A 13817-nucleotide genomic window follows, 5' to 3' on the forward strand; every position below is an offset into this window, starting at 1 on the left:
TTTTATAGCTAACAATTGAGAGTAGTCTGATAGCTAGATTATATATTGCATCTCATCTTTGTAGTAGACTCACTACCAAGGAAAACCCCTTACATAACAGTGGCACTTGTAATTATTAATTTTTAATAATATTGCATTGAAAATACTGATTCAATATGCTTGCTGGAAGGAGTCTTTCATCCTAATATGTTACTTAACTTCACATTATGATCCTTCCATAAGAGAAGCTGATCTTCTCTAGCACTGTGCGTGTTTTATATCTCCGTAGTATTTTGCCTGGAAGCATGTGAAAATAGCCAAATGTGGAAAGTTCTCTTTCAGTCTGTGTGATTTAACAAACTATTTACCCTATAGCTCGTTGCAATGCCATTTGCTGTGCTGGAGTCATAAGCTAACAATGAAACTGGACTTTTCAGTCAAAATTGGTTTATCTGGTTTTGTTACATTTTGCTTTGGTTTTGGCTAAATGTTTTCTTCATCCTTAAGGGAGAGCGTGGATTCCCAGGCAGTCCGGGTTTTCCTGGTTTACAAGGGCCTCCTGTAAGTAAAATGTTTCTCATTCAGCTGTATAATATCAGCCTCTTTTTGCGGTTGTTCTTTTAATAAATAAGAATACATTAATTTCTGTATGGTTAATCAGCATATTTTAGATGTCCAATAAAAGTGAGCTTTTTTGCTGCATGCTGTGGTAAAGCTAATAAAAAGCCCTTTGAATCCTCACATGCTGAGATGCTTTGCCACCTGCAGAAAATACAAATACATGCATCTGTGTCAGGGAAGAAAGATCTTGATAGTCTCATCCGGTACATCTAAAGAGTCTCACTGGTGATTAATGGGGCAGAAAAAAAAGAGACACTGTAGGGTGTTATCATTATAAAACACAGGGATGTACAGCAAAGTGACTGTCAGAACCAAAGTACATACAGAAAGAAATGTAGTAGACAGGACAGATAATAGGAGATAATTAAGAAACAAATTGCTAAGAAATGGAAATGTGGTCCTTTTAATGCTCTAATTTTCTCCACTTAATTCTCAAGATCATAAAAAATGTATTTTCTCCTGTTTCATGTCTTTTTTTAGACTCTTTAATGCTTTCCTCATGGTCTAGATCTGATTAGTGGTTTGCAAATAGCATACCAGTGATTTATTTCTATTGATCTTTCTTTTCTTTTTTGTTTCCTTTAAACAAAGGGACCCCCTGGTCTGCCAGGTATGAAGGTAAGTGTTCTGTACTCACACAATGAAGTACTAACAGGGCTCAGGTGTGCAGCATGGCATAGATAACCTGCTTGCTTCCATGCAAGACCATGTGCAACCACTGGAATCTGGAGTGACGTTCTGCAGTGTTTCTAGGCCACCCCAGAGCAACTGACTGTAAATTCTGCAGTCGCTTTATTCGGTTTGGGTCAGAAGTAGCAGACTTTTCTGAAGCTGGTTTCCTTGGGAGTGTGATGGGCAGTGCCTGATTGTGTTATGTGGCATCAAGTTATCAAAATGCCTGTGAACACCCAAATGCACCAGTAGTCTACCTGTGTATGCTCAAGAATGCTACCAGAGACTAAGCAATAATAACTTAAAATATGCAGTTAAGAGTGCAACATCTTATGTTCCTTTTCAAAATGTGCTTTCTACTGTGTAGATTCCTATGTGGATGGCTCTTTTTCTCTTAATATAAATAGTTTTATAATCTGATTTTGGACCTTAAGGACCCCTTTTATTTTTTTAAGGGTTTTTTTATTGCATCCTTGGCCTGTTTGAGCATGGGCCAGAACATCAATTTGGGTTCACATCTGTTTGAAAGGGAAATTGACCCATAGAATTATTCCAATAAACTCTTGAGAGGGCAGCATAACCCTAGTACTGGCAAACTGGCAAGCTGAATTGGTTTTCTCAGCTCCTTTTCTTCCCAGTTGTTTTAAAGATATTAATATTAAAAGGCAAGCTAATCAGAACATATACTTTTAAAACTAAGATATTGCCCATAATCAATACCAAACTGTGCTTCAACATAGAACATAAGCACAATTATAACAGCATACTCGTAATTTGTTTCATGAGGTGGGACACTGGAAGAAGCTGAATGAGCCTTTTTTCTGTGGTTTCCTATCTACATCTTTCACATGGAGCTAGAACGTCTTTTTCTTTTGTGAAGCATTTGTATTTCAATCCCCTAATCTTTTGGAATTCAAGTCAATCATATTTAAATATATTTGTACATATAGAAAGAAAGCTTTTACTAGTTGGTAGTTTAGCCATTTAAAGAATCCTCTCCTAAAAATAAAGGTATTCTTGGAGAATGTAGTACTTGTATTAAAGAGTACTTGCTGGGTTGTAGCATAACTCGAGTCTCTCGTAGTCTTAACGAGCCACTATGTGTTCTTTAGAGTCAGAATGGTGATGAAGAAATGTGCTATTAATTAAAGTCATCTCTTTTTCTCCTAGGGTGAAGCAGGTGAAATAATTACCTCCTTGCTGCCAGGACAGAAGGGTGACCCAGGATTTCCAGGTCTTCCAGGGATACCTGTAAGTTCTGTAAAGTATTATAACGCTGTGTTCTGCCAAAAAGATAACATGAAAAGTATTTGCATTACAGGACAATTGGGACATTGGTGCTAGGGATCCATATGTTTATGTGGAGAACCAGGGCTCACACTTAATGTACCTCTAGTTTATGGCTTCAGGGAAAGTAAGTGCTTCCATACTGCTCTTCATAGGGTGACCCACAGAGGCCAGAAGGGTCCCCTAGTCAGGGAAGTGGTATCCAGCAGACAGCAGTACTCATTGACTTGCTTCTCTCTTTCCGCTGCCTTGTTTCCCCTGGCTGTTCCCCCTTCCTAGGCATTCTCTTTCTCAGTTCTGGATTTCCCTTCCCTTCTTCACCCTGAGGTATATAGTATGTAACATCTGCCTTTCTGGGCTGTAGCCACTATTTTGAATGGTGGGAAGAGAGGGTGATGTCTCAGCTGTTCTCTTTCTGCTGCACCTCCTGAGCAGTGTTTCTGTTCTCCCAGCAGTCTTCTGTGAAAACAGCTAGTGACTCCAGGCTCCGTGCTTCCCACTGAGCCATTCATTGCTGCAGTGGAAGAACAAGGGGAGCAGGCCTATCGGTCTGGGCTGGACAGAAGCCAGAGACTCCCATTTCCTGGTACAGAGAGACAGCCCCCAGGCCATTCTGACCAGACTGTGCCTATTAGCATTTCTGTTCCTCTGATCTGTGCTTGCCTATTGTCTGTTTCTGGCTGAGAGGAATCACAAATACAAAGTGTTTTGTTGTTCTCTCTCAGTGCATGAAGAGAAAGAAAGCGCTAAAGTAGTTCAAAACAAACGAAAAAGCATTCCTTTATCCAAGCCAGAGAGATGTATTGATGAGAGCAGAACACTCCTAACATGATGTACCCTCCTTTAGGCCTTTCCAAAGGACAGATGGGTGGGTTAGTGGCCAGCTATTTTGATTTGACGTGTATGGGGTGCCAGCTATTGGTTTTCTGACCTTGAATGCCTTACTGTTCGGTTTTTGTTCATAGAAAGGTACCTCTGTCATAGCCTCCTCCCCTTTCCCAACAGGGACCACCCGGTGCCATGGGAATACCAGGTCCAGTTGGCCCTCCAGGGCCCCCAGGTTTGACGGTAGGTTTCTTTAGCCTGTTACCCATAAAGTGTTAAATGGGGCAGTTACTTCTTTGTTTGATGTTCTCAGAGGCAGGTTGGTGAAGTGCAGACATCTTGGTAATCAAGACTTGGTACAAGACAAGAACCAAGGATTCAGCTCACCCTGGAGCTGCTACTGTGCATATTTAAATGTGATACCTTTGAAACAACCTGTTCCCAGACCTTTTCTTGCTTTAAATCAGGCTGAATCTTCATGCAGTCTCCTTGTGTGAAACCTGAGAGGCAAGATTTGGCTTATTTTAGACAAGGATGATTCTTTCATTAATGCTTAATACCTTACTGTACAATTTTATTTGACTCTTACTTAAAGTAAGAACTCCTTTCTCATATATTTGTGAAGTTGAATAGCGTTAGGAAGAGTTCTCAGAGGGAAGAAAGGTGCCTTGTTAACATGGCTGTAGTGCGCAGGAGTCAAAGTAGCAACATTAGTTCTGTTGGGTTTTGCCACACAGGGGCATTATAAAGTGCTTGGAAGTGACCTTTTTTGTTGTTTCCTTTTTTAATAGGGACCTCCTGGTCCACCAGGGCTGCCAGGACCTAAGGTATTTTCTTTCCCTCATTGATGGTAGTGGAGCACTGTTTTGTTTTTCTTGCTGTTCATTTGTAATGTCTAAGGGCTGATGAGTTATACTTTTTGCAGGGTAATATGGGTTTGAATTTCCAAGGACCCAAAGGTGAAAAAGTGAGTAGATGATCATGATGAGATTTTTGCTTATTATTCTCAAAATACTTATGCATGCCATTATGGCTTATCTCGCCTGTAACAGACTGCCATCTTCTTGCACATTAGGGTGAACAAGGTCTTCAGGGACCTCCAGGGCCACCAGGACAGATTGGAGAACAGAAGAGACCAAATGACATTGAGTTTCAGAAAGGAGATCAGGTGAGTGGCAAGCTACCCATCTGCAATGAGCCTGTGATCGAGCTGCAGCCTCTGTTGCTTTGGCTCATATATACTCACATCCTGCTTACTGCAGAGGCTCTATTATTTTTCTTATCATACTGAATAGTACTTTTAAAGGCTTGAGTACTTTTCCTTTAATAGAAGGTGTGCCAGTCACATTACCTCAGTTACTTCCCTTAGTAAAATAGCTGTTCTTAAGAAACTCTCTTACGGGAAGTTCATAGTGACAGTAAAAGCAGTTAAAGTACTCTCATTCATTGGAACACCCAGACTGCGATTTTCAAAGCTGGCTGGGGATTCAGATTCGCAGTGATGAACCAGCTGTGTCACCCATTGTGAAGAAGTCTGTCAAAATGTTAACACACTTCCTTTTTTAATTCTATTTTATTTTCTTCTCTATGTTTTTTTTCTTGTCATTAGTAATTGCCCCAAGATCTTTCTTCCGTATTGGTCTGAATAAAATGCTTCCCCTGTTTCTGGCCTCTTAAAAATACATATCAAGCTGTATTATGACAGTAAGCTTAAACTGTTGGTTTGATTTGTATGGATCCTTCCTCACCCATAAGTGCCAAAAAGTCATCGGGAGAGTTGCCATTTTTTAAGTTATTATGTTTCCTTCTGTACTGGGGAACATTTCACAGTACCATCTGATTCTGGGTGCCAGTCCCAGCCACTCTGAGCAGCACCAGCAGGATCATGGGTACCTGGATTTCCTGTTTTCTTTGACGTTTCTGTGCTATTCTCAAATACCACCCCGAGTAATAGAAGAGTTAAGAGTGGCGAGTGATTGGTTATTTTGCAAATATCACTGTAGTAACTGAGTTTTGAATTTTAACTGTGGGTTTCCTCCACCTGTATTTGGATCAGTTTCTTCCTTTCCACCTTTTCATCTTCAGTAGCATGCCAGAGAAGAAAGCTTTGGCACTACTGTCTAGCCATGTTTTATTTTAGGATAATTCTGCCCTTCATCTTGATCAAACTATTTGTTACTCTTCTTTTCAGAAGAACATTAGACAACACTAAGGCATTACCTAGAGCTATCCACTGATGTACATTTGCAATACACAGTCATCTTAGAAAGGTCTCAGCCTCTGGTTTTGTCTCTGTTTTGCTGGATGGTAGGACAGAAGGTAAAGAGCAGCATTATGTGTCTTTATAGTTCTAAGAAAACAAAAGGTGACATTTTGACACACTATAGTAGAAGCAAAAATTCATCTGACTTTATTAGGGTCAGAGTAATTTGCCTCTGTCATCAGGGATCTCCGAAGGACTAATTATACTGGGATTGAGTTATATAAATGTACAAAATAAAAGCGTTCTAAGTACATTCCTTTTAAAGCACTATGACTTACAAACACTGAGTCTGAGTGCATTGCATTTGACCAACATTAACGATGATTTCAAAGCTTACATATTTGGTTTTATTTCAACAAAGGTTGTGCTCAGTAGTACACAATCAGTAAAACCTTCAGCATTACACTTATTATTTTGTGAAATACACACAAAGTTCTGGCATGTACCTGTACCTGTGCTCTCTGACTGAAAATCAAGTAAAAGTCTGGGAGGCCTCCAAGAAAATAACAGAAACTCTAAGCAGAAACCTATTGTGGATTCAGCAATCTGCAGCTTTTCTTTAGGTTAACGGTGAAGAGATTTAAGAACTTGCACAAAGGTGTAACAAGACAAACCAGACCCCGTAACTTCTTAACACTTTTCAGACAAGCACACTGCCGATCCTGATGGTCTCACAACTTCAGCAGTTACCACTGATTAGTAATGACTGTTGCTCCTGTAATTTCAGCAGGATCTGGCATTTATTTGTTCTACTTTCTTTCCTGGATTGGGGCTTTTTCTTTTCCTTCTTTCTATTGTCGTATATAACAGCTGCAGGCCACCAAACCAGCTGCTGCAGTGCACGCAGGAGGCAGTTGTATCTTAGTAGAGTGAATCATCTAAATAAACAGGATGTGCAGTTAATAATATTTATAGATGCTCTTGAAGTTCCACACAAAAAAAAGAATAAATATGATCTTTTACTGTCCATAGTACTTGGAAAGTAAAGAAAGACTGAGCTACTATGGAGTGATGGAGGTTTTAATCCTTTTTTTCTTTGCCATACTTGACAGGGTATTCCAGGTGATCCAGGCCCACCAGGACTTCCTGGGCCACAAGGCCCTCCTGTGAGTAGTCCTCTTTTAGTTCTTTTTTTTGTTGCATCTGTATCAGAACTGTAAATTCATTCTGCACTGGCTTGTGGGCTCAGTTTAAGATGACCTTTGTGTGTCCAGGGTCTTCCCGGTGGCGTAAAAGGTGAAAAAGGTGAGCAAGGAGAACCAGGCAAAAGAGTAAGTAATCTGTTTAACCAAACATTTATCTTTCCAATCAGTGTTGTCTTTGAGAATTAAGCAAATGTTGAATTCAGGTGGGGCCATCAGCCTCTGGGTAAGAGACTTTTTTTTCCATAACCTGGCAAAGTAGTGGATGATGCATCTGGTTCATGAAAGTGCTTCCAGCTATGGATCTCTCAGTACTTTCTGATAGAATTATCTGCTCGTAGGTCTTAGTTTTGAGGGCAGGAGAAAATAATCTAAATTATGTTGCATGTGGAAACCTTCAAAGTTGTTGGACTGCTTGACTGAGGCAGCAGGGTTTTGTTTCCTTGTAGAAAGGGTTTCCTTTCAGTTTGCTATGTACTGGGTTGTCAAGCAGCACGAGATTGGTATGTATTTAAGCTGGTCTATGTAAACTCATCCTCAGTGGGTTTACTTGTGAGGTGAGTCAGAAAACCAAGTCTCTGAACACTGCATTAAGACCAAAAGTCCATTTGTCACTCCCCAAGAAACTACTTCAGTTTATGTGCTATCTGGGGAGGGGATAGTCAGGAAAGCTGCTGCATCTATGGGTAGCATGGGTCACTTTGTTCCTGTCTAGATTCAAATCCATCCTGGAACTGAAATTTACTTGGATATCAGAGCTCAGAAAAACTAAGGAAGATCATAGAAGTGCTAAGAAATAGGATGAAAATGACATGACTGGATCAGCAAAGAAAAGGCAAGCTGCTACCAGCTCAAAGCATTCTGTATTTTCACTTTCACAGCTACTGAAGCCATAGTTTTATCAGTGTAATGGGCCCCTGCGAAAACCAAGACACAAGTCTGTCTCAGGTTAATTGGACAGTGTATAAACACTGTTTAGAAACATATTAGTAGTTGGGTTTCCTATTAACATAGGAAATAAATACAATGGAAACAAACGTTTGATAATCCAGATAAAATACTCCTAGTTGCTGAGATTTAGAGGAGGGCTTTGATTTGCCTTCACTAAGGAACATAACAAATGAGGCAGATTGACAAAGCCCAAATTCTCATTGTATTTTGAGTGGGTTTGAATTGCATTTTCCAAGTTTCTCCTCTCTGCGAAAGGAAATGGGAACTACATAAATTTGCAGAGATCTGAAAGGATAAAGGTCCTGAGGGGGATATAGCAGGTGCCATTCCCCAAAAGCTTGTTTACCAACATTTTTGTTTGATTTTATTACTCTGAATTTGGGCATGTTGCATACTTCAAGTGCAGCTTTGCTATTACATTACTTTAAAGCTGCCTTTTTGGGCTCCGTATGATTCTGCTGGAAGTCAAACCCATTTCACATATAAAGATACTAGAATATGTAATCTAACAGTTCTGCAAACTCACAGGAGATCTTAAAACTTCGTGTTTGAGAATGCAAACTCATCACTAAATAAAAAGAATTCACAAATCACGTTATACTCTAATACACAGGATCTGCTGTTAGGTCTTACTATCAACTTCCCAGTGACTGAGAGCTGATCTTGGTACTGTGGTGAAATTTGGTCACCTATTCTTGTCATGTTCCAGCAGGTGTCCCCCTTACATAGAGCTTCTGTAACAGGATAGAGTTCTATTGCCCTGTGAATGGTCTGGAATAAAGTGAAGCTTGCAGTAGTTTTGTCACAGCAATGAGAGATCTGTCGTTGAATATGTGGGTTTTGGAAGCACTTCAGCAAGAATGTATGGGGTTTAGAAGTCAATTCTTTGAGCAGAATTGCACTTTATATTTTTGTTGATACTATTCTTTAGAAAATTGCATTTGGTTTAAAGGAGAGTTAAAATTCAAGCACATAAATGCTTGTATTTTATTTCAGTGGTCACATTATACCAATTTCATAATTAAATGTAATGTTCTGGTGTTTAGGGAGTTAGGATCTGTTTTCCAAATAAAGACTTTCTCTATTGTTAAAATAAAGGGAGTTAACACAATGAATCAGCAATAGTTAACTGAAGCTCATTTTGTGCTGTACTCACACAACATTTCCTTGAAACTTGCTGTCTTTTTGTGTTCTGGTTTTCAAAACGAAAATCACAGTTTAAATAACTCCATTGATTTTATTTGATCGATGTCTTTGCTGTGTTTGTCACAAGGACTGCATTCTAGAGAAAGTCTGGCTTACTGAAAAATGGAAATAAGTAACACAGTTTCCATAAGAATTCTTAACCCCTGAAGCATTTTATTTCAATGAATGTTTATGTCTTTGAAGGGAAAGCCTGGCAAAGATGGAGAACCTGGTCAGCCTGGTAGGGATGTGAGTAACTCTTACATTTCTAATCTGACTCCTTATAAGCTTTTCTTCTGATATGGAGAAGATCTGAGTGTGATTATCTTTTTATTTTCTTGAAGGGCTTACCTGGTGGGCCTGGAATAAATGGTGCTCCAGGAAGAGACGGTGAAAAGGTATGCCAGGTTTCTTGTCATTATTGCTGCAGTAGCTTGAAAATCTGTCATGACTGGGTTCAGCTCTGGCCGAGTAGTAATTGCATTGCCTATGCCATTATAGTGTTGACGAATCCTTGCAATAACTTTCTTTTGTACTAATGCACAGTATAAATAATGCTCTTAATTCCTTTGGTAGGGTGAAAAAGGTGACATTGGTCCCCCTGGTCCTCCTGGAATTGTAAGTTGCTGATCATTTCTTTTCTTCTTGCATTTGGTTGACAGTGATGTTTCGTCAGGGTGACTGTGGGTCCTGTCTCTGGGTATAACAGTAATAGAACCAGCAAAGATTTCATATATTCACTAATAGAAATGATTGTTTCCTTCTTTCAAGATAGATTCTGTGCCCTAGCATTTGCTAGGTTACAAACACAAGGCTAGACGATAACCTCAGACCAGCAGAAATTGAGTCAGCTTCACTGAAGCCTGTTATAACCATGTTGGCTTGGCAGTAAAAGTGCTTCCTACTGGGAAGTGCTCTTTACTGGAATTTTACCTGGTAATTCAGTGGAGCAGGAAAAGCACCTGTCATTGGTATGAGGTTCAAAGTATGTTGAACTTTTCCTCCCTCACATCTCTACCATTCCAGTGACACTTTCCATGACAAGCTGTTTCACATAAACATGAAACATTTACAGGTCATTTCAAGACCAGGCATTGATGCAGCAGTGGGACCAAAAGGTAGCAAAGGATTGCCAGGACTTCCAGGAGCCAAAGGGGAGCGTGGATTCTCTGGTAGGCCTGGGCCACCTGGCTTGCCAGGTTCACCAGGTAGGAGAGCAAGCATTAAAATAAGTTGTATGCTCAAATGTATGAATGTATATTTAGTTTCACAGTCTTTTCACACTCCTTTGGATACATGGCCTGAGCAGAAACTGATGGCAGAACTATTTAGAGCTACTTATGAGCTTGAAGGGTGGTCCTAAACTTATGGGGTAATGACGTTATGAGAAATTCTGACCACTGATTGCCACTGCCGTGGTAAGCAGAGGATGCTAATCATCAAGGCTGTCAAAACAGATACTAACCTAATGGTCTTAGGGGTAATTTATCCCATATCGCTTGCCTGTGTTCTTTTTGTCTTAGGGATCACTACTGTTGGACCTCCTGGCCCACCTGGCTTACCTGGTGAGAGAGGACAGAAGGGAGATCCAGGTTTACCTGGTATTTCTATTCCTGGGCAGCCAGGACTTGATGGACCACGAGGACCTCCAGGACCACCAGGTCCCCCAGGGCCACCCGCACCATCTATTCCTACTGGTAAGTGATGACCACATAGATAACAAGTAAAAGAGACTGGAGAGTCAAAAGAATGATTTTTCACAGAATTTCAGTTTCATTTCGTAAATATTCTCATTTGTAGACCACAAAAAACTTCGGATGAAGCTCCTTTTTGGTATAAGGGAAGTGGGGAATGGGAGATGGAATATGAAAACTGTAGTGGAGAGGGGGTAACATGGTTCAGGGAGGAAAGTAGTGTCTAGATGTCTTTGGCAACTTAAGTCCCCTCACTGGTGATACTTCATGCACATGCTTTCATGACACGAGGCTGAACAGCAGAATGTAGTGTACAGATGGAAGTGTGTAGGCTGTGGGAAGCAGTGGGAGGCAGTTGAGGTTGTAAAGGGGAACTGATGATTGTTTCCTTTTGAGTTTGGATTACGTTGGTGGGTTTTCATTAGCAGTCCTCTGTCTGAATTGCCAAAGTGTTTGGCCTGTGATTGTGTGGGTGTATTAGAATATTCACACAAATACTAGGAAGTGCAATTTTGTACTGAATACATGTGTTCAGTGCTGCTGTCAATCTGTAACAAATTGATCATTAAACCTCTCCTGATTCTCCTTAGGTGAAGGGATATGTGAGCAGGGGCCACCAGGTCCTCCAGGAATTCCAGGACAACAAGGCTTTACAGGGGAGCGAGGCCAAAAAGGTGCAGTGTCCATGTCTATCTTGTTTCTTCTCTTTGTTAAAGCTTGTTAAACAATGTAAAGCCTGCATTAAATAAGGATAAACAGTATCTCTTGCCAGTAGCGTTCAGTGCAAATATTTTTTGCTTCTGAGTAAGAAATGTGGTGTTTGGAGAGTGTAGGATAGTCCCTCACCCTAGTGTTAAGACACAGAAATCTCCAAGTGAATGAGGCTACAACCAGTGCTAGGGCCTAGCATGGATCATGATTAAAGTAAAATGGAAGTTCAGATTTATGAGTACCTCCCAATTACAGAGCAACTAAGTGCTTTGTAACAGCAGTTTCCGACTATGTGGAAAAGTTTTATACTTATTTCATAAATAAATTTGATATCTGCCCGTGGCGTGGGGGTTGGAACTGGATGATCTTAAGGTCCTTTCCAACCCTAACTGTTCTATGATTCTATGATTTTTTTATGGAAAGCAACATTGATATTATAAATGCAAGATTCCTGATTTGAGTTGGTCAGTCTACAATGTGTGTGTGTTCATTTGATAAGCAAAATAAAGGTATCTTTAATATGTATCCTTATTTCCAAAAAGACAACCTTGCAATGAGGATGCTGATATGGGTAAGTGCGAATTTTTTCCTAGCTCAACCATGGACATCCTACATGACTTTGGGCATCTCATTTTATTTTGTACTCCTTTCAAGCAGAAGCCTTTTTTCTCATAGAAATTGTAAGGGTTAATTAATTAACCTAATGAAGCGCTTGAGTACTACATTGGCAAGTGTCAGAAAAGTCTGTATGTGAAGCAAATTCCTCAGCTTCTTGAAACCATTCTTTCCCCCCCTCTTTTTTTTTTTATGAAATAAGTTTAGCCTATTAGCCTATACATTCCCAGTATTTATTTTGCACTCAGAGTTTAATTAAAGTTGGATTTTAATATGTGGTTTAGATGTTTTCTGAGATTTGTTTCTCAAGTGTGCTTTTTCTGTGCAAATCTTTTCAGGTGATCAAGGAGACACATGCTTCAATTGCATAGGAACTGGAATAACTGGGCCTCCTGGGGAGAGAGGACCACCAGGACCTCCAGGTAGTCCAGGTAAAGCTATAGTCTTCACTATTTTGCTTAATATATTCCGTAAAGTCACTTTGTATCTGAGTATCTGTATATAATGTGATGTATACAAATTCAGATGCACAGTTGGCAGCTCCAGTATATAGGTGGTGCTTGTCCTGTTTTGCACAGTTGGGGAGTGTAAGGAAGAGATGGTTGGTTACATGTAAAACAGTCACTTCTTTTCTGAAAATCCAGTCTTCCAAAATAAATTCTCTGATCAAAGACAGACTTGCAAACATTTTGTGTATCAAAAGTTTAAGGTCTGCTATAGATTTAGCTGAAAGAGAGAAATTAACTTCTACTTGCTATTCCTGAGATGATAGAGGAGCTGGAGCTTTTTACAAGTGTGACATTTTTTGACATTACTGATTTAACTTAGAGTTGCAAATTTGGTTCTCAAATAACATCAAGCTCCCCCCAAAAAGCAGATTAAACCTTGCCTGGTTTTAGAACAACTTAGCTGTTATCTTATGCAAACAGCATGCTTGATATTTACAGCCTCTACAATTTTATCTTTTGTGTTTTTGTGCTCTACTTAGGTTCTCCTGGTTTTCCTGGACCAAAAGGTGAAAAGGGGCTTCCTGGATTAACTGGCCTTGTAGGGCCACCAGTAAGTGGTGGTGTTGTGTTCTGGTCTCCCTCCTCTTCCATGTTTGGTAGATCTGTGCACAGTAGATATGAATTTGTGTGTAATAACTCTTTTTTTGTCCATAACTAGCTTGAATGCATAATTCTTGTGCCAAACTCAGAAAAAGAGTGAAAGAAAAACTGGAAAAACTAAAATTCTTATTTTTCTTTTCTCCTTTTTTTTTTCTGCTTCTCCATTAGGGATTCCCAGGGTCCCCAGGTGCTCCTGGGAGACCTGGTCCTAAAGGAGACCCAGGGGATGTCCTGACGTCTCCAAGAATGAAAGGTGACAAAGGAGAACCTGGCTTCCCAGGACCTCCAGGTCTTCCTGGCATAGATGGCACTCCTGGACGAGATGGACTGCCAGGTTTACCTGGCCCTAAAGGAGAACCTGTGAGTTCAATTTAATGCTGTTTCTGGTTGGACAGATGTGTTGGGAAGTCCTGGACGCATTTGACATAGTGTAGATGAGAGGACTGGCAAATGTGATGAACACAGAGTGATGATGTACAGATGTACTCCCTGAATCTGTTAGTGCCTCTAAAAATAAGCTGAGACTTCTCTCAAATAGTGTCAGATGGTCTCTTCTACTGTTGTCTGCATTTCACCTATGTGGCATGAAGAATTAAGTACCTGGGTTTAGACCTTATCCCTGCTATGTTAGTAAGATGTAGGCAGCTAGTGATCTTGAGAGCTAGAAGGATGGAAACTGCCAGTTTCAAAACAGAAGCAGTGAAACACTTTACTCCTTTGCTGGTCAAACGCATGTTCCTCTTTCCCACCCTGGTCTTCATTT

The 13817-nt window shown here is 40.2% G+C and overlaps 1 protein-coding gene across 3 annotated transcripts in view; it reads left to right on the plus strand.

The window, feature by feature from the left end:
* COL4A5 (collagen type IV alpha 5 chain) overlaps nucleotides 1-13817 on the plus strand; it is a 78361-nt gene that overhangs the window by 34163 nt on the left and 30381 nt on the right. For all 3 annotated transcript variants that reach the window (XR_010614979.1, XR_010614978.1, XM_065690000.1), the window contains exons 7-24: nucleotides 487-540; nucleotides 1192-1218; nucleotides 2443-2523; nucleotides 3565-3627; nucleotides 4176-4211; nucleotides 4310-4351; nucleotides 4460-4552; nucleotides 6700-6753; nucleotides 6862-6918; nucleotides 9130-9174; nucleotides 9270-9323; nucleotides 9502-9543; nucleotides 10001-10133; nucleotides 10449-10622; nucleotides 11210-11293; nucleotides 12284-12376; nucleotides 12934-13004; nucleotides 13223-13414. Coding sequence is in view for 1 of the 3 variants with exons in the window: in XM_065690000.1 (XP_065546072.1) it covers nucleotides 487-540; nucleotides 1192-1218; nucleotides 2443-2523; nucleotides 3565-3627; nucleotides 4176-4211; nucleotides 4310-4351; nucleotides 4460-4552; nucleotides 6700-6753; nucleotides 6862-6918; nucleotides 9130-9174; nucleotides 9270-9323; nucleotides 9502-9543; nucleotides 10001-10133; nucleotides 10449-10622; nucleotides 11210-11293; nucleotides 12284-12376; nucleotides 12934-13004; nucleotides 13223-13414 (1395 nt within the window). In the remaining 2 variants the exon portion in view is untranslated. The remainder of the gene's footprint in view (nucleotides 1-486; nucleotides 541-1191; nucleotides 1219-2442; nucleotides 2524-3564; nucleotides 3628-4175; nucleotides 4212-4309; nucleotides 4352-4459; nucleotides 4553-6699; nucleotides 6754-6861; nucleotides 6919-9129; nucleotides 9175-9269; nucleotides 9324-9501; nucleotides 9544-10000; nucleotides 10134-10448; nucleotides 10623-11209; nucleotides 11294-12283; nucleotides 12377-12933; nucleotides 13005-13222; nucleotides 13415-13817) is intronic.

Source organism: Lathamus discolor, chromosome 9, assembly GCF_037157495.1.
Source record: "Lathamus discolor isolate bLatDis1 chromosome 9, bLatDis1.hap1, whole genome shotgun sequence".
NCBI classification, from domain to species: domain Eukaryota; kingdom Metazoa; phylum Chordata; class Aves; order Psittaciformes; family Psittacidae; genus Lathamus; species Lathamus discolor.